Source organism: Scyliorhinus torazame, chromosome 6 (genome assembly GCF_047496885.1).
Source record: "Scyliorhinus torazame isolate Kashiwa2021f chromosome 6, sScyTor2.1, whole genome shotgun sequence".
Lineage (NCBI taxonomy): Eukaryota > Metazoa > Chordata > Chondrichthyes > Carcharhiniformes > Scyliorhinidae > Scyliorhinus > Scyliorhinus torazame.
Genome location: NC_092712.1, coordinates 208018879 through 208040106, shown reverse-complemented (window position 1 = coordinate 208040106; position 21228 = coordinate 208018879). Strand labels below are relative to the sequence as shown.

Sequence of the window (21228 nt, the reverse complement as noted above, 5' to 3'; positions counted from 1 at the left end):
GTGGCAATTCTGCTAATATGCATGGTAACAATTTGATAATTTTAAGAACCACAAAGACAATAGTAAACTTTCTGCTAAAAGAAATCTAGATTTTCCTGTGCCCCCTTTAAAAGTTCATTTGAATTCATTCTATGTCCATTTTTGCCATAATTATTCACCAGCTGGTTTAGCACAGGGCTAAATAGCTGGCTTTTAAAGCAGACCAAGGCAGACCAGCAGCACGGTTCAATTCCCGTACCAGCCTCCCCGAACAGGCGCCGGAATGTGGCGACTAGGGGCTTTTCACAGTAACTTCATTTGAAGCCTACTTGTGACAATAAGCGATTTTAATTTTCATCTGAAAAGGCTGATAGCTGACGGTTCCTTTTGAGTGAAGAACATCAGACAGAGTGAATTACTTATTTATTTTCCCTCACCCAAAATAGTTAATTTCAAAGTCTTTCGGTTTTTGTTTGTTTTCCTGAGTTTAAGCAGAGAATGTAAATCTGGTCAATTTAGCTGCAGTTTGGTCTCAATGTGTTCACGTTTTCTAAGCTAAAAATATGTAAATATTGGTAATCAAAGCACTTGGGCTTAATTTGCAAGCAATTGGAAATAAAAGTAAAGTTTCAAATATTTGTGCAACATATCTTTAAAAAAAATTAATTTAGAGTACCCAATTCATTTTTTCCAATTAAGGGGCAATTTAGCATGGTCAATCCACCTAGCCTGCACATCTTAGGGTTGTGGGGGCGAAACCCACGCAAACATGGGGAGAATGTGCAAACTCCACACGGACAGTGACCCAGATCCGGGATCGAACCTGGGACCTCAGCGCCATGAGGCAGCAGTGCTACTCACTGCGCCACCGTGCTGCCCCAACATATAATGCTAAGGAGTATTTATATATGTGATCAGATGTATTCCCTGAGCTACTAGCCAAAAAAGATAGCACTCTGTCCGTCCGTACGGCAGGCAGATGATTAAAAGTACATTCAACATCCAGGTGGAAATTAAATGTTTCTTGTGCCAAATGAAAAAGTCGCTGTGCGTGTCACACCACAGCTGTCATATGTCAACACTGACATTGAGTTTTATTATGTTTACATCTAATTTTGGAATTTATTATTCAGAAAATGATTGGGTATAATATGATTTAACCTTAAAATCAGATTATTCAGCAACTTTCCATAAAGGGAGCTATGGCTGTTAACCTATATACTCCTATAATTCTTGACCCAGATGGGTGGAACTGAATGTGCTGTACCTCTGTCTTTGGGTCACACTTAAGATAAAATGCTGGATTTGAAAGTTTTGTGAAAATTGCTAAATTACCCCACAGGCTATTTGGTGGCTTAATCCGTGACATCAAAAGAAAATCACCGTTCTACTTGAGTGACTTCAAAGACGCAGTTAGTCTGCAGTGCCTGGCGTCCATTCTTTTCCTTTATTGTGCCTGCATGTCTCCTGTCATCACGTTTGGAGGATTACTGGGGGAAGCTACAGAAAACAATATAGTAAGTATCCAAGATTATATTTTTCTTGCGATTCCTGACATTTTCATGCGCTGATTGCTCTAAAACTAAACTCTGTAGAAAGATAGTGATTCTCCGATATGGAGGCCAAGTGTTCGCGCCGTCGCGTTTCACGACGGTGCGAACAGGGCCCGGGCACGACCTATTCTGGCCCCCACAGGGGGCTAGCATGGCGCTAGAGCGGTTCACGCCGCTCCAGTGTCCTTATGCGGCGGCAAATGGGTGCCGCGCCAACCCGCGCATGCGCAGTTGGGGCAGCCCAATCCTGCGCATGCGCAGTTGGGCCGCGCCATCCTGCGCATGCGCGGGGAACGTCTTGCGCACGCCGGCCCCTCACCAACATGGCGCCGGCATTCTGCGTCGCGCGCGGAAGGAGGTAGGCCCGGGGGGGGCGGGAAGAGGCCGGCCCGCCGATTGGTGGGCCCCTATCGCGGGCCTGACCCCATTGGAGGCCACCCTGGTGAAGGAGCCCCCCTCCCTCCCCCACAGGCCCCCCCCCCCCAGCGTTCCCGCCGGCAGCGACCGGGGTGGATGGCGCCGGCGGGAACCTGTCGTGTCGTAGCGAGAGCTCGGCCCATCCGGGCCAGAGAATCGCCGCTTGCCGGTTCTCCGAGCGGCCCGGTGTGAATCGCGCGCCGCTGGTTTCCGGGGGGTGGGAGAATTGCGTGCGGGGCGTCGTGGTGCGATTTGCGTGGCGCCCCAGCGATTCTCCCACCCGGCTTGGGCGGGGGGAGAATAGCGCCCAGTATCTCTGGTAGAATTCAATCATTTATTGATGCTTGTCTGGAATACAGAATCCAAGGGATGATTTGATTGGCTTCTTTCAAGATTTTGAAAGCAGTTAGCTAAAGAGTAGCTTTTGGTGAGGGTGTCTTGGATATGGGAAGATAACCTAAAATGCAGGGCCTATAGCAGAGAGGATTGGAAATACTTGTTCAGGCAAAGGCCTGTAGAAGTGTGGAATGCTCTACCGCTAAAAGCTGTGGATGCAAACATTAATTTTTGTTAGGTTATTCAGAGACATGGAACAAATCATGTAGTTAATTCTTCTCTCTTGCTTTGGATCAGTGATTTCCTCCACAGGATCTAACTGGTGTCAATTTCTGGGAATGATCAGGAACCAATGTTAACAAATATTGGATCTTGGGGCTGTGTACTGTCACCGTCCTTTTCATCCTCTATACAAATGATTGTCGATCACAGTACACCGACACAACAATCTTGAAATATGCAAATGGTGCAGTGCATGAAGGAAACTATAGGGACCCATTGAGAAGTTTTAAAAATGGTGCGATAACAACTCTCTCAAACTGAGTGGTAACAAGACAAGAACTAGTTAAGACTTTAGGAAAAAGCCAGTTAATGTTGCTGTGAAGATTCCCAATGGGACATTGAAATAGTTGCTAGCTCCAAGTACCTTGATATCAAATTAGAGAAGTTAAATTGGAGGCAATAGTGTACAGTGGCTAAGGAACATAAAATGATTATACTACATCAGAAAATTAATATCCTGTATTTGAGAGTGCTATCTTTTTTCAATTTCTTGCCTGGTAGTGTTGTCTTAGGAAAGCAGACTCTTTATGGGTATCGAGATTATCGAACTAGGGTATTTGATGGGCACATCTTTCTTGGCAAAAGCTACTCTTGAAGAATTTCGACCAAAGTATGATTCCTTGAACAGTGAGAATCACCCATTGTTTCAGTATTACTGCTGGTTGCATTCAGGGCGAAGGCTGCAATCCCTCAGATGGTTCCTGAACTCATTGGTGACCTTCTCAATAAGAACTTTTAACAAGAGTTTGTTTTGTATGGAAGAGGATATGCACTTGTGGTGAGACTCACTGACTTATTTTAATTTATTGGAATAGTTATTATCACATTTTAATTAGAGTTGGATCTTTACACTGGGGTAATTTTCTTTCTTTTAAGGGCAATTATCATTCTTTTATTGTTATTCACTTGTATATATTTTGTAAATGAACAAACAAGATCCTGAAATGTATTCCCATGTGGAAAATAGTGAATTGGGAAAAAAAAGACATTTCTTTTAAACTTCCTGTTGGATTTCTTGACAACTATCTTATATTGATAGCCTCTAGTTATCCTTTTACCCACAAGTGGAAACATTCTCTTTGCATCCACTCTATCACAACCCTTCATAATTTGAAAGACTTCTATTAAGTCTTTCCTCAGCCTCCTTTTTTCAGTGGAAGGGAGACTCTGCCTGCCAATCCTTTCCTGATATGCACACCCACACATTTCTGGTATCATGTTTCCGGGCAAATGCGAGGTGATGCATTTTGGAAGATCCAATTCAAGAGCGAACTATACGGTAAATAAAAAAGCCCTGGGGAAAATTGATGTACAGAGAGATCTGGGTGTTCAGGTCCATTGTACCCTGAAGGTGGCTGCGCAGGTCGATAGAGTGGTCAAGAAGGCATACGGCATGCTTTCCTTCATCGGAAGGTGTATTGAGTACAAGAGTTGGCAGGTCATGTTACAGTTGTATAAGACATTGGTTCGGCCACGTTTGGAATACTGCATACAGTTCTGGTCGCCACATTACCAAAAGGATGTGGATGCTTTGGAGAAGGTGCAGAGGAGGTTCACCAGCATGTTGCCTGGTATGGAGGGCACTAGCTATGAAGAGAGGTTGAGTAGATTAGGATTATTTTCATTGGAAAAACAGAGGTTGAGGGGGGACCTCTTTGAGGTCTACAAAATCATGAGAGGTATAGACGGGGTGGATAGCAAGAAACTTTTTCATAGAGTGGGGGACTCAATTACTAGGGGTCACAAGTTTAAGGTGAGAGGGGAAAGTTTAAGGGAGATATGCGTGGAAAGATCTTTACGCAGAGGGTGGTGGGTGCCTGGAATGCATTGGAGGTGGTAGAGGCGGGCGCGATAGCGTCATTTAAGATGTATCTAGACAGATACATGAATGGGCAGGGAGCAGAGGGATACAGATCCTTAGAAAATAGGCGACCGTTTTAGATAGAGAATCTGGATCGGCGCTGGCTTGGAGGGCCGAAGGGCCTGTTCCTGTGCTGTAATTTTTCTTTGTTCTTTTAAATCTTCTCTGCATGCTCCCCAGTGCCTGTACATACTTTCTATAATATGGCAACCAGAAATGTGTACAGTACTCTGCCAAACCAATGTAATCAGGTTTGGTATAACTTGGCTATGTTTCAATGACTCTTTTTTAAAATAAAGGATAGTGTTTTTTTAAAAATGACTGGTAAATTCTGGCAACTTTGATTGGTATATTTTTATTCCAAGATCCCTTTGTTCATCTATTTCACCTAGACTTGCACCTTCGATGAATAAGTGACCTCCCTATTCTTCCTACCAAAAATGTACCACTTCACAATTAGCTCTGTTGAGCTTCATGGTCAATTATTTGCCCATTCTGCAAACTTATTAATGACTGCTTGTTGCAGTCTTCCTCAGTGCTAACTATTGGTCCCATCCCAAAATTGGTGTCACCCACCAATTTAAAAGTTGTGTTTTCAATTTCAAAGTCCATATTGTTAATATAAGTTATGAACAGCACTGATCATTGTGGAATACTGCACCCCACCTTCTGCCACTCTAAATAACTACAATTTACTCCCACCCTTTGCTTTCTGTATTGAAACCTGCTAACAATCCATTCTGTCACTTGTTCCCTGACTCCACATTCTCAGACCTCTGTCATTCGTCTATTATGAAGGATCTTGGGAGACACTTTTGGAAAATCCAGATAAATTACATCCAGTTCTGATAAAATTATCCTGAAAAACAAACTCTGTTTCTCTTTCCACAGATGCTGCCAGATCTGGGTATTTCCAGCATTTTCTGTTGAGTTGCTGTAATGTGAGATTTAATATAATTAATGCATAGCGTTTGTGTAATGTTACAACTGTCTTGCTTAATTTAATAATAATAATCGCTTATTGTCACAAGTAGACTTCAATGAAGTTACTGTGAAAAGCCCCTCGTCGCCACATTCCGGCGCCTATTCGGGGAGGCCGGTACGGGAATTGAACCCGCGCTGCTGGCATTGTTCTGCATTACAAGCCAGCTGTTTAGCCCACTGTGCTAAACCAACATGATTTGTTTGTAATCATGATATATTTTTCTTCACTGCCCCCGATGCAATACTTCTGAGTTTCCCTGATCTCAACTCCTCCCACCTGTTAACACTTGCCTTGGTGAATATCAGAGACAGTCGCTCTGGTGTTTTTGGTTCATCATTTCATATTGAAACTTCCATGTGCTATTGTATAGAGGAACATCAGTGTCTGTTTGCAAAATTGGGGAGGATACAAATTGAAGTGAGAATTTAGATTATATGGGAGACACGTATGCAATATATGGTACCATAGAATTTTAAGCATGAAAACTTTTATGGAGTAATTTGTAATTTTTTGAAACTGATTATAGGTTACATCATAATTCATAACACAATTAGGATGTTATTGAAGAAGTCCTTAAATAACTTCCCCCCTTTTCCACTGCAAAGCTAGAGAAAAGTAACAATAAAACTACAAAATAACTTTGATTTGCTTTTTCCTATAGAGTGCAATAGAATCTCTCTTTGGAGCCTCAATGACGGGAATTGTCTATTCCATATTTGCTGGACAGCCACTTACAATTTTGGGAAGTACAGGACCTGTATTGGTGTTTGAAAAAATATTATTCAAATTATGCAAGTAAGAATTTTTGCCATTTTTGTTGCTATTTCTGAGGAGAAAGTTGTACTGTTCTGTAAAATGCATTGCATCCTGCAACTAGAGGATAAAATTCAACTTCAAGGAAGACACTGTGTATGCAATAACAGATCAGCTGCATGTCAATGGGAAGGTAAATTCGACTGTAAACAATTCATTCTTGTGGCTTGTGCAGCTATCAAAGTTGAATTTCACCCTGCAATCTATTAGTACAGTAAGGGGTAAGCATGAGGAATGAACAAGCTCTCTTGAAATGGGGGAAAGAAGACGAAGGAGAGGTGTGATTACTTGACACTCCTTGGGTGAAATAAAAGAAAGATTGTTAGCACTGTGGCACAGTGGGTTAGCCCTGCAGCCTCACGGCGTCGAGGTCCCAGGTTCGATCCCGGCTCTGGCTCACTGTCCGTGTGGAGTTTGCACATTCTCCCTGTTTTTGCGTGGGTTTCGCCCCGCACAACCCACAGATGTGCAGGCTAGGTAGATTGGCTAAATTGCCCCATAATTGGAAAAAATGAATTGGGTACTCTAAATTTATAAAAAGAAAAAAAAAAGATTGTTTTGCAAATCCCAAGAGAAAACTGCATCATCAAATTGGTCTTGGCAGTATAATGAATTTTAGAAATAGGATTTGAAAAAAAACCACAAATTTCATCTACAACACCTGCTTTGAATGAGTTGGTGAATTTTCTCCTTTTAAAAAAAAAATCACTGGTCCCGAAAATGTGCAAAGTGCAGGTTCCCTTTGATGTATAAGCAGGCATCACACAAGTGACTTTCCCTGTTTTATATATAGATGCCCATTCTTCTTTCTCCATCCCCGATTGCCTGATCCAGCAACATGGAAGAATGGCGAAATAGTTGCAACTTAGGCTGATGTGTGACTTGCAGGGGGGTGGGGGGCTTGCAGGTGTGGCTTCAAGCATCACAAATCCAGTATTACAACGATCATGACTTGAGTAAGCAAGAGATCTTCAAAACTATCCTTCACTTTTCTTTTCTGTCCAATAGTGTACAATTTCCTCATCTAAAAGCAAGGACATGTATAAATAAATAGTCTTTCAGTTCTTTGTAGACAGATGCAAGGGCACTGCTGTGAATCCTTGGGTGATAAAAATATTGATCCATCTCTATTATGGGCAATATGTTCCATTTTAAAGCTATATTCCCAATATTTAAGAATAACAGCAGCAGCGTATTTGTCTTTTGGAATGCAGGCTTTAGGCAGTGAATCATTTAAGAAGTAAAGTCACCATGGTCCCAGATGACCTGAGGCTGCTTTCCCCTTGGGGGGGGGGGGGGGAGCTGACTGGTGGTGATTTAACCTGAGGATCACCACACCTCAGGCAAGGGGCAAGTTTGAGAATGTGGCGCCTTCATGAATAACCTCAGCCGGTATGAGAATTGAACCCGCACTGTTGGCCTTGCCCAGCTGTCCAGACAAGGAGTATCGGTCATTTGTTATAGGAGTAAATTTTGCATATGTGACTTGAGGAAATTTTGGAGATTGGGAGAGAAAATGATCGACTTTGGGGTTATTTTTTAGGGGGTGCGTGGAAGAACTCCATCTAGATGTTTTGGGGTTTATTTCTGACGACCTGGCTATTGAAGATTTTGCTATTGACGCTTATGCTTGTGTCATGGTGTATTCAGAAGCACTTTGTCCTCTTATCTTGCTCTGTTTATTTGATTCTGGAACTATCTTGCAATTCTGTCTGAAACCGGAACTCAGACAGTTATCTCCCTCACTAAAGATGCACTTCGGTGTTTTATGAGAATTTGGAGATTAATTTGTACAGCTATTCTGGCAGTTACCTCTGGGATTACGTGACAGCCGGTGACACTATGGTTAGCACTGCTGCCTCACAGCTCCCGAGACCCGGGTTCAATTCCGGCCTCGGGTGACTGTCTGTGTGGACTTTGCATTTTCTCCCTGTGGCTGCGTGGGTTTCATACGGGTGCTCCGGTTTCCTCCCACAGTCCAAAGATGTGCAGGTTAGGTGGATTGGCAATGCTAAATTGCCCCTTCAGGTCCAAAAGGTGAGGTGGGATACTGGGTTATGGGGATAGGGTGGAGGCGTGAGCTCAAACTTCAGTAGGGTGCTCTTTCCGAGGGCCGGTGCAGACTCGATGGGCCGAATGGCTCCTGCATTGTAAAATTCTATGAATGAATGCAACTATTAGACTTGATGTGGTGAAATAATAAAGTACTCAATTATTTCTTAATTTCATTTTGAATACTTTTATGCCATCCCTCACCCTGGTGGTTGTTGATGTGGTGATACTGGGATTCTTGAAGCCTGAACTTGTTGAATTTGCCTTGCTTGTAGGATTGTTGGTTTTCTTGGTTTTTTTCTGGTACTGGTGGATAGTGTGATGTGAACACTGATCCATGGCGACCCTCGCATAAGGAGGGGGATTTCAACAAGAAAGTCCCTGGAGAAGGTTTACATCAACTCAAGCCTGCTGAGTCATGAGGTCTTTAGCAATCCAACTGCTGCTCAACCCGTATCACGCCAGCCTGTATGGCTAAGATCACTATGCCAAGGAATAACAGCAGAGTTTCTGGCAGCAGGAATGGAACCAGCACACCACTGCTAAAGACCTCTCCCGTATCACAGACATCACAGCCACCCACCTGGCTTCGACCTGCCACATCAACATTGGGCACTCCTCAACAGTTTCTGTGCCAGCCAAGGCCTTTGTGCAGCAAATCGGCACAAGTGGGGCCTTGCAGAGAACCTGGACTACAGCTGGTGCACCCTAATCAATGACTCACATAATTTAAGACTGTTTCCTGATAAAATTCAGTGGTGGGGGAGAGTTCCATTCAGCCAGTACAGGAGCAGATTACTGCGTATGCTACAAAAGTAAGTTCCTCACACTGATGGGGTTGCACAGGTTTTTCACTCTCTGGTTGTCCTGTCAAGCTTTGCTTTTTATGTAAATTATTCTAAATCCCTGTGTAATTCTTGTCAACTATTTATGGCCGCCAGGTACTAGATTCAGGTTGTCCCTAACCTAAAACTAGTTAAATGAATGATAAGGTACATCCTTTATTTATGATCAGGAAGGTAGGAAATCCTCCAGCTCCATCAGGGGAAATTCAACATGTCTGTACCAACCCGTGGGAACATTTCAAGCAAATCCTGATAGATGGCCTTTCTGAAGCAATCAAATCATGATAGGTCGTCTTTCTAAAATAGTCAATATTTTATTTTATAAAACCACCCCTCCCCGGCTTATTCGCTTGGCTTGTATTCCATTTGTGTCTAGAAACAAAAAATCCAAGGCATCCTTCAGACACCAGGGCTGTTTTGTTCAAGGTAGAGTACAATGAGGTGATCAAAAGTAAACTGATTGGGGACTTCCGGTGACGGCGGGCGGGAGGCAGCCGCACATTGGAAGGCTCCCGTTCGGGAATGGCATTTTCGGGGTTTAACACCCGGTCCCAGGGGCAACAGAGGCGGCAAAAGCAGGGAGAAGGCATAGTGAAGGGAAATGTAGAAAACAAGTAAAAAAACGTCCGTGAAAAAAAACAGCTGAAAGTCCGTCGGGGAGTAGAAAGGTCACCGCGGGGACGGCAAGAAAAGTGGAGCCTGGGGCAGCAGTGAAGGTCGCATTGCCCACGGCTGAAGAAATGACTAAGGTGATGGCCGAGGAACTTGAAAGGCAGTTCACAAAGCACATGGAAGCGATGAGGAAGGAGATGGGGGCGGTATTGAAAGTGCTGGTGGAGGAGGCGATTGCCCCGGTGAGGACGGCGGTATTGAGCGCAGTGGCGGAGGTGCAGGAGCAAGGCGAGGCGCTGAAGGATGTGGAAGAGACATTATTGCAGTGATCAAATTACCTTGATGGGGAAGGAGATACGGTATAAGAGATCAACAAGGATCTGCGAGCCAAAATGGATGACTTGGAAAACCGATTCAGGTGACAGAATCTAAGGATTGTGGGTCTTCCCGCAGGAGTGGAAGGCCCGAGGCTGACTGAGTATTTTGCCATGATGTTGGCGAAGCTATTGGGGGTGGGGGATGATCCCTCCCGATATGAACTGGATCGGGCTCATCGGTTGTGGAGGCCCGTACCAAAGGAGAATGAGCCGCCAAGAGTAGTAACTTTGTGTTTTCGTAAGTACAGTGTGACGGAGAAGGTCCTGTGCTGGGCAAAGCAGAAGCGGGTGGTGCAGTGGGCTGGAACTGGTATACGCATATATCAGGACTATACGGTGGAGCTGGTGAAGAAGGCGCTGTACATCAGTAAGGTGCAGTGCGGCATAGTATACCCAGCTAAGTTGAGGGTCACCTACAAATCCAAGGACTTCTATTTCGGGACGGCGGAAACAGTGGAGGAGTTTGCGAAGGCAGAAGGACTGTGGCTGAATTGAGAAGTCGTCATGTGTCGATGTAGCCTCATTTAACTATTTTTTCACTGCGGCTGGTGTATGTGCTAAATGAGCTAATGTTGTATATACTTGGACAAGGGAAGAGATGGGACTTTCACTTGCAATGATGGTTCTTTGGGGCTTGGGTGTATATGCGGGGTTGTGTGCTAAAGGGGATTTCTTGGTCTTCCTGGGACCGGGCAAGGGGGAAAGAGACCCGGGTGGGGGCCTCCACGTTGGCCGGTTTAAGCCAGCCAGTGAACGGGAGTGAGGTGGGGGGGAGGGGCTGCAGCCATCGGAGCCTGGCGGAACAGGTTCCGATGAGTCTAGCCGGGGTGGAAAGTTGGGGGAAGGAACAGAGGTTGGGGGAGGAGTTTTGTAAGAGGAAGTGGAGGGGAGGAGTCGGGGAGGGGAGTGGGGGGGGGGGGCTTGCAATGCGTGGGTGTCATTTACGGTCCTCCTTCGGGGATTGGATGGCATTGAATGTTGGGGGGGGGGGGGTTGATTCTATAAGTCAACAGTGACCATTGGCGATTCCTGATTCCTTTTTATTTTTTTCTCCTTTGTTTGTCCCATCGTGGGAGTGTTTGTTCTATTTGATGCTTATATTGTCAGGTGGGTCGTTGTTTGGGGTGGTGGGAGGATGGGATCGTTGTTGTTGATAGGGGAATTGACTTTGTATTTGTTACCGTTTACTGCTTGTTGGTGGGGTGTAAATTTTGAAGAAAATGGGAAAATGGGGAATTAAAACACTTTACAAAAAAAAAGTAAACTGATTTATTAAAAAAAAAGTAAACCCCAAGGTGATCTGGCCCGCGATCGGGGCCCACCGATCCACGGGCGGGCCTGTGCCGTGGGGGCATTCTTTTCCTTCTGCCTCGGCCACAGCCTCCGCGATGGCCGATGCGGAAGTGACACCCCCCACCCCCCTGCGCATGTGCGAGGATGACGCCAGTAGCTGTTGTCGCTCCCGCGCATGCGTGGACTTCCGCCGCCCGGCGCAGTCCCTTCGGCCCCGGCTGGCGTGGCGGCAAAGGCCTTTCCTGCCTGCCGGCGGCGCGCCAACCACTCCGGCGCAGGCATAGCACCTCAAGGTGAGGGCTTGGCCCCTAAAGGTGCGGATTTCTCCGCACCTTTGGGGCGGTCCGATGCCGGAGTAGTTCCCGCCACTCCACCCGCCAGGACCTCCCGCCCCGCCGGGTACGGAAGAATCCTGGCCAAGGTTTTTTGACTGCCAAGGTGACAAGTAAGTTGCACGTGGAAGCAATCAATCCAGTACATTGAACTGTATGTTCCCAGCTGAAACAGGCCTCTGCAATTTCATATATTTGTATAATGTACAGTTTCTTCCTGAAAAGGTGACTTAAATGTATATTCCTTCCATTAACAGGAGTTATGAACTTTCATATCTTTCACTTCGGGCCAGCATTGGACTCTGGACTGCATTGCTGTGCCTAACATTGGTTGCCACTGATGCAAGTAGCCTGGTTTGCTACATAACCCGCTTCACAGAAGAGGCCTTTGCTGCACTTATTTGCATTATTTTCATTTATGAAGCATTGGAAAAGCTCTTTGCCTTGGGAGAGAAATTTCCATTTAATATGCAGAATAATCCGGAGACACTTACCCAATACTCGTAAGCAGAAGCAATTACCAAATTTTTGTGATCTAAATTGCATTATTTTCCATTACTCTACTATATAATATTAGTCATTAACCTTTCACTATCATTTTCATTGAACATCACAATTAATCCTTTACTGAGGATATATTGCATACCTAGCTAAGCATGTCTAACCTGATATGTTGTGTTTATAAACCTCTTAAGTTTCATTTTTGCAATTTGACCTAATTTGTACTTCCTTCATTTACTACCTTGTAATTACTTTCTGGTACCCTTCACATACGGATTAGTCATTAGGTAAGATTAGCCTTTGAAATCTTTGCATCCAAGGAACATGTTATCATATATTACTGTATAGGTAAGGATAATTTGGCACAATAATTATATGATGTTTTCATATTAGTTGCCAAATTTAATTCCTTGCCCTGCTTGATCCCCATACCACTATTTGAAATATCTTTTGCAAGAATTTATGAAATAATTTATCGCAGCCTTGTGCATGCTACCATCCTGTGTTTAGATTTTTTTTTCTGAACTGCATTTAACGCTTCTTGCAATCATACATTTTTAAATTCTGTTTTTCTGGCCAATGACGTTTTTGGAAAAAAGTAATCTTAATGTTTTAGTTCAGTTCTTTACCACCTCAGATATAACAAGAAATTCCCGATATCTCTATTGTTTCATATTGCTGCTAGCATTTGAATGAATTTATTGTGCACTGCTTTTTGTAATGTTTTTTCAAATAAATTTAGAGTACCCAATTATTATTTTTATTTTCCAATTAAGGGGCAATTTAGCGTTGCCAATCCACCCAACCTGCATATCTTTGGGTTGCGGTGGTGAAACCCACGCAGACATGGGGATACTGTGCAAACTCCACACGGACAGTGACCCAGGGCCGGGATTCGAACCCGGGTCCTCAGCGCCGCAGTCCCAGTGCTATCCATTGCGCCACATGCCGCCCTCTTTTTGTAATGTTTTGATATGCAACTCTAATGGGGTGCCCAAAATTTTACAGAACTCCAATTGTGGTTTTGTATAGATTCAGCATTACCTCTACTTTTTGTGTCTCCAAATGCAAAATTAAGGGCTCTGTTTGTGTTTTATAGGTTTATCTCCTTGTGCTGCCCCCTTTTAATTTTTTATTTTCACAGCAAGGTTAATCTGTTTCTTTTCATGATTTAAGGTGTATTTCCTTTCCTGATTTTTCCAATATGTATGAATTTCCTTTTTTAATATATTGACCTTCATCTGTCACCTTTTTGCCCAACCTGCTAACCCCTTGACATTTACTACCACCTTGACATTTACTAGTATTCACCACACGTTTTTGTTCCGGGTACCTCCCTTTACCTCTCTCTTTTGTCTTCTGCTCACAATCATTTGTCTTGCAATGTGTTTATGTTCCCTTTGATATCATGGCCATTATCATTGCTCTAATCATCTTGTATTCTGTAAAATACTTTTGCAAGTCCATACATGCCACACTTAACTGATTTGCTTCATTTATTTTGTTGCTTCAAACAATTCTATAATGTTCAAACACAATCCCCATTACCTTTAAATCAATGCAGATTGATGCTGATGAATTCACGTTCTTCGAAATATACCACAAACTTGTCCATTAGATCTAGCTATATCATATTTACCTCTCAAAAGATGTCCTGCTATTTCTTCCCTGCGTTACCGCAATGTCTCTAACTGTTTGTTGAACTCCGAGATAGTTGCAATTGTGAACTTATCTCCCTTGTTAATTTGAATAGGTATTTATAAAACTGATTTTGTCGGTTACATTGATGACTTTTTAATTTTCGGAATTTGCCTTCTTTCTCCTCAATATGAATATTAATGTAGAGAGAATGTAGAGGAACAGGTTGGGACATTCACGGTTTCCCTTCTGGGGTGGTCTTTATTGATGAAAAAAAGTGGAAAATGTCTGTTCTGTTGACTTAACAAGATCTAAGTGAAATGTTACTGCTTCAACCCAATCCCTGTTAGCCATGAGATCATAGCACAGAATTGCCCATGATTTAGTATTCAGAAAGCATCATGGTTAATATGAGAAGTGGAAATGGGGTACTAATTTATCACAAGGGTTTTATTTTGGGTGAGGAGTGAAGAACATTTTTGGCCTGAAGTTGAAGATAATGCCTTTGTATCACTTCTGTCAGTCCTGTTGTTCTGCTTGGTATTGATTATGTATGGCAGTAGGTGGCTATGACAGGTCAGGGTTTAGAGAACCCCAAAGTGTATCATGGAGTTCACCTGACCCACAACTTTTAATAGATTTTGGTTATGGGGAGCACTAAGGCCCACTCTACAGATGTGATGCAACAGAGATCTAAAGTACTTTTAAAACAAAACAATGTTAATCCAGTTAACATTTTATAAACACACAGTAAACATCTTGGCAATTATCAACTCAAATACTTCCCCCAAAGAATACAGTACTCTATAAGTAACCCTTAATCTTTCCGAGCAACATCACTTTTAAATTAGCAAGTAATCTGAAGACATTCTTTTTATGCAGAGAGAGATCAAAATTACACCTTGTTTGGCTGGATGCAGTTCCAACTCTGAAAACTAAACCAAACACACACTGTAGCTGCCAACTCAAAAACAAAAGTAAAAACAGACAGACAGCCCAGCTCCACCTATACTTTGACATCACTGCAGCTATTTGATAAACACCCATTTCTTAAAGGTGCATCCACTACAGCTATTTGATAAACACCCATTTCTTAAAGGTACTCTTGCATGACAGTGGCAAACTTTCATAACGTTAACTTTCCTCATTATGATCTGCACAGAGTATTGGCGTAAAAGGCAGCAGGGAAACTATAGCTGGTGTAAACAACATAGGACAGTTTACAATTGATTTAAGTTTACAGTGAAACTTTCTTGTCAACAATTCCTAATTTCATAATACGTATCTGGATTCTGACAGATGGCAGAAACGATTTCAACCAGAAGTCACAGGATAGAGATTTTTATTTCACTGAGGTTTCAAGTTCTGCCTTTTGCTTTGAGGGATGCTCAGATTGTGAAGCCCAGTCCTGCTTGCATAGTTTTGTGTCACAATACATTATCTGCTGCACGTTGACACAATGGTTAGCACTACTGCCACACAACTCCAGTGTCCCAGGTTCAATTCCAGCCTCGGGTGACTGTGTGGAGTTTGCTCATTGAAAATATAATCAAATGAAATGAAAATCGCTTATTGTCACAAGTAGGCTTCAAATGAAGTTACTGTGAAAAGCACAGTGTCTGCGTGGGTTTCCTCCCGGAGCACGGGGAGAATGTGCAGACTCCGCACAGACAATGACCCAAGCCGGGAATCGAACCTGGGACCCTGGAGCTGTGAAGCAGTTGTGCTAACCACTATGTTACAGTGCTGCTCATTACCGTGTTTGCGCGGGTTCCGCCCCAACAACCCAAATATGTGCAGGGTAGGTGGATTGGCCGTACTAAATTGCCCCTTAATTGGAAAAAATGAATTGGGTACTCTGCAGGTGTTTTTGTTTGGTATGCAGACTATCCTCATTCATTTTTATGCCCGTGCAAGACCACTTTGCCCCCCTCCCCTGCTTTTTACATCAGATTATGTCTGCATATAGTATGACATTTTACTGTTTCAGACTTCAGACTTAATACATTGGGCCAAATAGATTCTTTTGACAGATTGTAAACTTAAAAAATAACCTTAAACGCCTTTTGATGTGTAGATTTTGGCTGATCAGCCAGAGTTCAAATTTAATATAACAACGTTCATGTATGATGACTTCTACAGAATTATAGTTGCAATGATAATGGGTAACAAATCCGTTAAAGCACTAAAGTAGGCACGTTTTTCCTTTCCATGCCCAGGACATAAAGAATTGCGAATGTTGGGGAGTGACTGAGTATGATTGACCTTTTGCTTTACAATCCAAAGATTAATTATGGAAACAATTAATTCACAGTAGGAAATAAGCAGTTTGTGATTTCCATTTACTTTTAGCCATGTTTTTAAAAAAAGTATGATGTTTTTCATTGGGTAAAAATATTTTCTTAGGTGTGCCTGTGTTGAGCCATCTAACCCTTCCAATAAAACACTTGATATCTGGTATCGAGAAAATAAATCTGCAGATAATATTTCATGGAGGAATCTTTCAGTTTCAGTGAGTATTGTGTTTTAACAAGGTAAACCTCAATGTGTACATTATTAAATTATATTCTTAGATTTGAACTTAAGACGATGCTAGATAAATATTCACACATCAGTAGAGTCCATTAACCATTTTGTACAAAATAATGTTAAATCTACGATTGAATGTGCTTCACTAATAATCTTTAAGATATAAATTATGGTGTCAATTTTGTTGAGCACATGGAAGGAGGGAGCAGTTTGTAGTTCAATATTTTCTTGCTGTTTGTCAAGTTAATTTTGATCCTAAATGTGCTTTCTTTAAATATTCAGATCTGTTACCTGTTGCTGTATTTTTGCTTGTAATTTCTCAAAATATACATTTTATTCGTAGTAAAAAGAATTTCACTGCTGTGAAATTGCTTGCTTTTATTCTATTTTCGACATCCATCATCTGGTTATGTAATCCTTAATGAGGTACAGAGCAGGTAGAGTAAAGATCAATTTTTATCTGCCCACACAGTGTAGGTGAATTCCTATCTCACAGTATGATAGATGTTTCTATTTTTTCCCCAACGTTTTCATATTTTGGACATCCCTCATTTCAATTGGAACGGGTACAAATTGTGGAAATCACAATTGGACATTGTCCCTCTAAAAAAATATTGATCTTGTGTCTGGTCCTAAATTTTAACTGCTTAAAGTTTTGTAGGGTCTATTTGGGCTCTTGGGCCAATTTATGTGTCATAATTTCTTATTTTTCTTTCTATATTTGTGATCGTTATTTGATGGAACAAAAAAGATACTTAGTGCTATGGTGCTCTTCTGGTTATGGCTTGCAGGGTTATTTGTGAAAAGTCATCATGGAAAGTCAATTTATCCTAAGGATGTACTGTAGTAATTAGCAGTGTTTTACCAAGTATCTAGATGCACCAGTTGTTTCCTATTCTACAGTGGTTTGTTTGAAGAAAACCTTGCGAGCCTGTGAAGTCAAATGATTATCTTCAGCATCAGAGCAGTTCAGAGCTGCATCTCTAAACTGGCTTCCTGATTGCTGATTGCTTTGATCCCTGAAAACTAAGGTTGACTTTTACCTAAGGTATATGTACAATTATGAACTTTTAAAGCCAAAATCATAGGTCAAACTTTACGTGAAATTGACTTTTACACTAGTATATACAGTATGTTAATTTGATATTATCTGGCTGAGTTTTCATTCTACTTCAAGCCCTATTGTCTTTGTATGTGTTAAAGTGTATTATGTAGAAATTCCAGTGTTTTATTTGAATGTTGTGGAAATATTTTTTCTTCTTTCTCTCTCATGAATGCCATATATAATAATACATATTTAATTTATGTGCTCTTTCTTAGAATTGTCAAAGATATGGTGGAATCTTTTTTGGACCAGCCTGTGGGCAACGTGGGCCCTATGTTCCTGATGTTCTCTTCTGGTCCGTCATTTTATTCTTTGCAACATTTTTTCTCTGCTCTTTCCTGAAACAATTCAAAACCAAACGTTATTTCCCAACAAAGGTAAAGTAAGAAGTAATACATTCTGAGTTTCAAAGTAGAAGATCTTATCATATCAGATGGAATCTGTCTCTCTCATCCACTATATTTAGGTATGCGGTTGCCGTTTAAAAAAAATTATATTTTTATTCAAGGCATTTTCAATTATATACAGAAAAAGAAAAAAAGAGCACAAGTAAACATCCTTCACAAATCACCCCCCAGATACCCGCGTCCCTCCATCTCAGCCCACTCCCTCTGCTCCGTTCTCTAACTATTGTAACAAAAGAAACTCCCCTCCCCCACCACCCCCGCTGATGCTTTATCGCTCTTTTAAATAAGTCGGTGCACAGGCTCCACCTTGAGAAGAACCTCTCATCTCAGCCTCTAATAACAAACTTTATCTTCTCTGAATGCAGAAACCCCACCAAGTCGTTCACCCACAAAGTTGTTTTAGGTGGCTCCGGATCCCATCACCCTAACAATATCTATCAGGGAGGCAACAGCCAACATATCAGCCTCTCTCCCCACCTGAACTCCTAGTTCTCCCCAAACTCCAAATATTGACCCCCATGGGCTTGGAGCCACCTTCACTCCTAGATCTTTTGACATAGTTCTCGCAAAGGCCTTTCAAAACTGCTCCTACTTTGAGCATCCCCAAAACCTATGGACATGAGTCGCTGGACCCCTCACGCAGCGCCTGCATCTATCCTCTGGAAAGAACTGACTCTTCCTTGACACCGTCATGTGCGTCAGATGAACCACGTTGAACTGGATGAGACTCGGTCTCGCACATAAGGAGAATGAGTTTACCTTTTGCAGGGACTCACTCCATCGCTCGGCTTCTAAAGCCTCACCCCCCCCCCCCCCCCCAAGCTCCTCTTTCCATTTCTGTTTTATTTCCTCCATTGAAAACCCTTCTCTCTCCATCAACTCCTGAAATATCTCTGAGGTCCTTCCCTCTCCTATTTCCTCAGACAAAATCTTACCCTGCAGCGTTGCGGGTGGTAATTTTGGGAATGGAACCAGCTCCTTCCTAATAAAGTGTTCAGGCTTGCCGGCATAAACCTGTGGGTGCCACAGATCGGTGCCCACAGTGACATATTTTCGATTTTACTGCCGACATTGATTCCTTACACTTAACACTGATACCACTACTGGGATCGTGGAGTACCAGGCTGTCGAGACGGAAAAGATGCCAGTAGCAGTGCCCTAAAGCTTGTCCCTATACACGAGGCTTCCTCCATCCGACTCGACCTCTTCCCCACTGCCCAATTTCTGACCTTCTCTACGTTTGCTACCCAATAATAATTCAGTAGGCTCGGCAGCGCTAACCCCACCTCTCGGTCTGTCTCTCTCCAAAAACTCCTCCTAATTCGGGGACCTTACCGTCCATATAAACTTCAAGATTGTCCTATTGACCCTACCAAAAAATGATTTGGGCACAAAAATTGGGAGCTTTTGGAAGATGAACAGAAACTTCGGCAGCATTATCATCTTAACTGGACTCTTCCAGCCAAGGACAGTGGCAAAACATCCCACCTCTTAAAATCCTCTTTCATTCCCTCCACCAGATTCGCCAAATTTCGCTTGTGCAACAGGGCGCAACTATGCGCCACTCATATTCCCCATGTATCGGAAACGTGCCCCGACCAGCCGAAACGGCAACTTCGCCAAGCCCTTCCCCTGCACCCGCGCTAACCAGGAACACCTCGCACTTCCCCATGTTGAGCTTATACCCCGAGAATGAGCCAAACTCCACCAATATCCTCATGATCCTATCAAAGCTCTCCACAAAAGTTCATCTGCGTACAGGGAGATCCAATATTCCACCATCCCCCTCCCTCGCAATACCCCTCCACCCCCTGAGGCTTTAAGTGCCATTGCCAGTGGTTCAATCGCCAAAGCGAAAAGCAACGGAGAGGGCAGACACCCCTGCCTCATTCTCTGATGAAGAACAAAATGCCACGAGCTAACATTGTTTCTATCAACACTCGCCATGGAGCCCTATACAGCAACCTAACCAAATCTACGAACCCCCACCCAAACCGTCCCAACACCTCAAACAAATACGCCCACTCAATCCGCTCAAACGCTATCTCTGCATCCACCGACACTATCGCCTCCTCTGTCCTGGGCCACCAGGGGCATCATGATCACATCCAATGCCATTCTAAGTTCGCCATCAGCTGCCGCCCTGTCACAAACCCCATTTGACCCTCGCCTATTACCCCCATCACACAGTCCTCTTTGCGCAATGCCAACAACTTCGCATCCACATTTAACAGTGATATTGGGCGGTTTGTTCCATAACTTGGCCAGTGACTGCTGGGAGACCCTGCTCCTGGGCTCTACCAGGCTCGCCACTCCTCGTGGGATCTAACATCACGATGTGAAACATGCGCAATGTGAGCGGGAGCATTCTTTTGGCAAATCTGCATATCAGTGTGCAACAGCTAGTCTCACCCGAATATGCAGTTCCCTGAGGTAACCAAAGCGTTGGCATCTATCCCATTCGTATTGGTTACCTCGGGTGAGTGCAATTCAGTACTGGTCTCCACAAACGGGGCCAGATGGAACGGCACTCGTGGGGGTCACCCTCGGGCAGTGTGGTACCCTGGCACTGCTGGTGCCACCTGGGCACCCTGGCATTGTAAGCATGGCATTCTGGCATTACCCAGGTGGCACTGCCACTGCCTAGATACTAGGCTGGCACTGCCAAGCTGGCACTTGTTTGCGCAGCGGTGATTGGGCCGGGGGGGTGGCCTGCGAGGGTGAGGAGAGAGCCCCCTTACAGTGAATTGGGGTGACCCTATTGAACCCGGCCAGCCACTTAGCCAGCTCTGCTCCCAGATCCTGATAGATGCAACCTGCTTGCCCTTCTCGGGTGCACTCTCTCGTCTCCTTTGTCCAACATAGGGTCTTCTTCTTATCCAGGTATTGATGTAGCCCACAATGATCACGTTCAGCAGCTGTCCTGCTTTCAGCTTCCTCATCAGTAACCTGTGCTCCCATCCACTTCAGGAGGCCGGTCCAAAAAAACCTCCTCCACCAGCTTCTCAAACATCCTAGCCTCATGGCCTGCATTCCCTCAATCCCTTCAAGCAGTCCCAAGATCCTGAGATTCAGCCTCCTCGAGCGATTTGCCAGGTCGTCCACCTTCTCCCTCAACTTCTTCTGGCCCTCTGCCATCAACAACATTTCTGCCTTCATCAAGACCAAACGATCCTCGTGGTGGGCCACCGACTCCCCCACCTTCTGGAGCAATGCATTCTGCGCCTCCAGTTTCTGCTCCACTTGCTCTAGGGCAGCCCGGGTCAGCTCTGCCACCTTAGCCAATACTTCTGAGGCCGCCTTCCTCTGTT

General features: G+C 43.6%; 1 protein-coding gene across 8 annotated transcripts in view; it reads left to right on the top strand.

The window, feature by feature from the left end:
* Nucleotides 1–21228, top strand: part of slc4a7 (solute carrier family 4 member 7) — a 271390-nt gene that overhangs the window by 208624 nt on the left and 41538 nt on the right. For 7 of the 8 annotated variants that reach the window (XM_072509348.1, XM_072509347.1, XM_072509343.1 and 4 more), the window contains 5 exons: nucleotides 1322–1496; nucleotides 6075–6208; nucleotides 11995–12240; nucleotides 16283–16388; nucleotides 17726–17887. In XM_072509348.1, coding sequence (XP_072365449.1) covers nucleotides 1322–1496; nucleotides 6075–6208; nucleotides 11995–12240; nucleotides 16283–16388; nucleotides 17726–17887 — 823 coding nt within the window. The remainder of the gene's footprint in view (nucleotides 1–1321; nucleotides 1497–6074; nucleotides 6209–11994; nucleotides 12241–16282; nucleotides 16389–17725; nucleotides 17888–21228) is intronic. The other variant, XM_072509344.1, reaches the window with a different exon arrangement.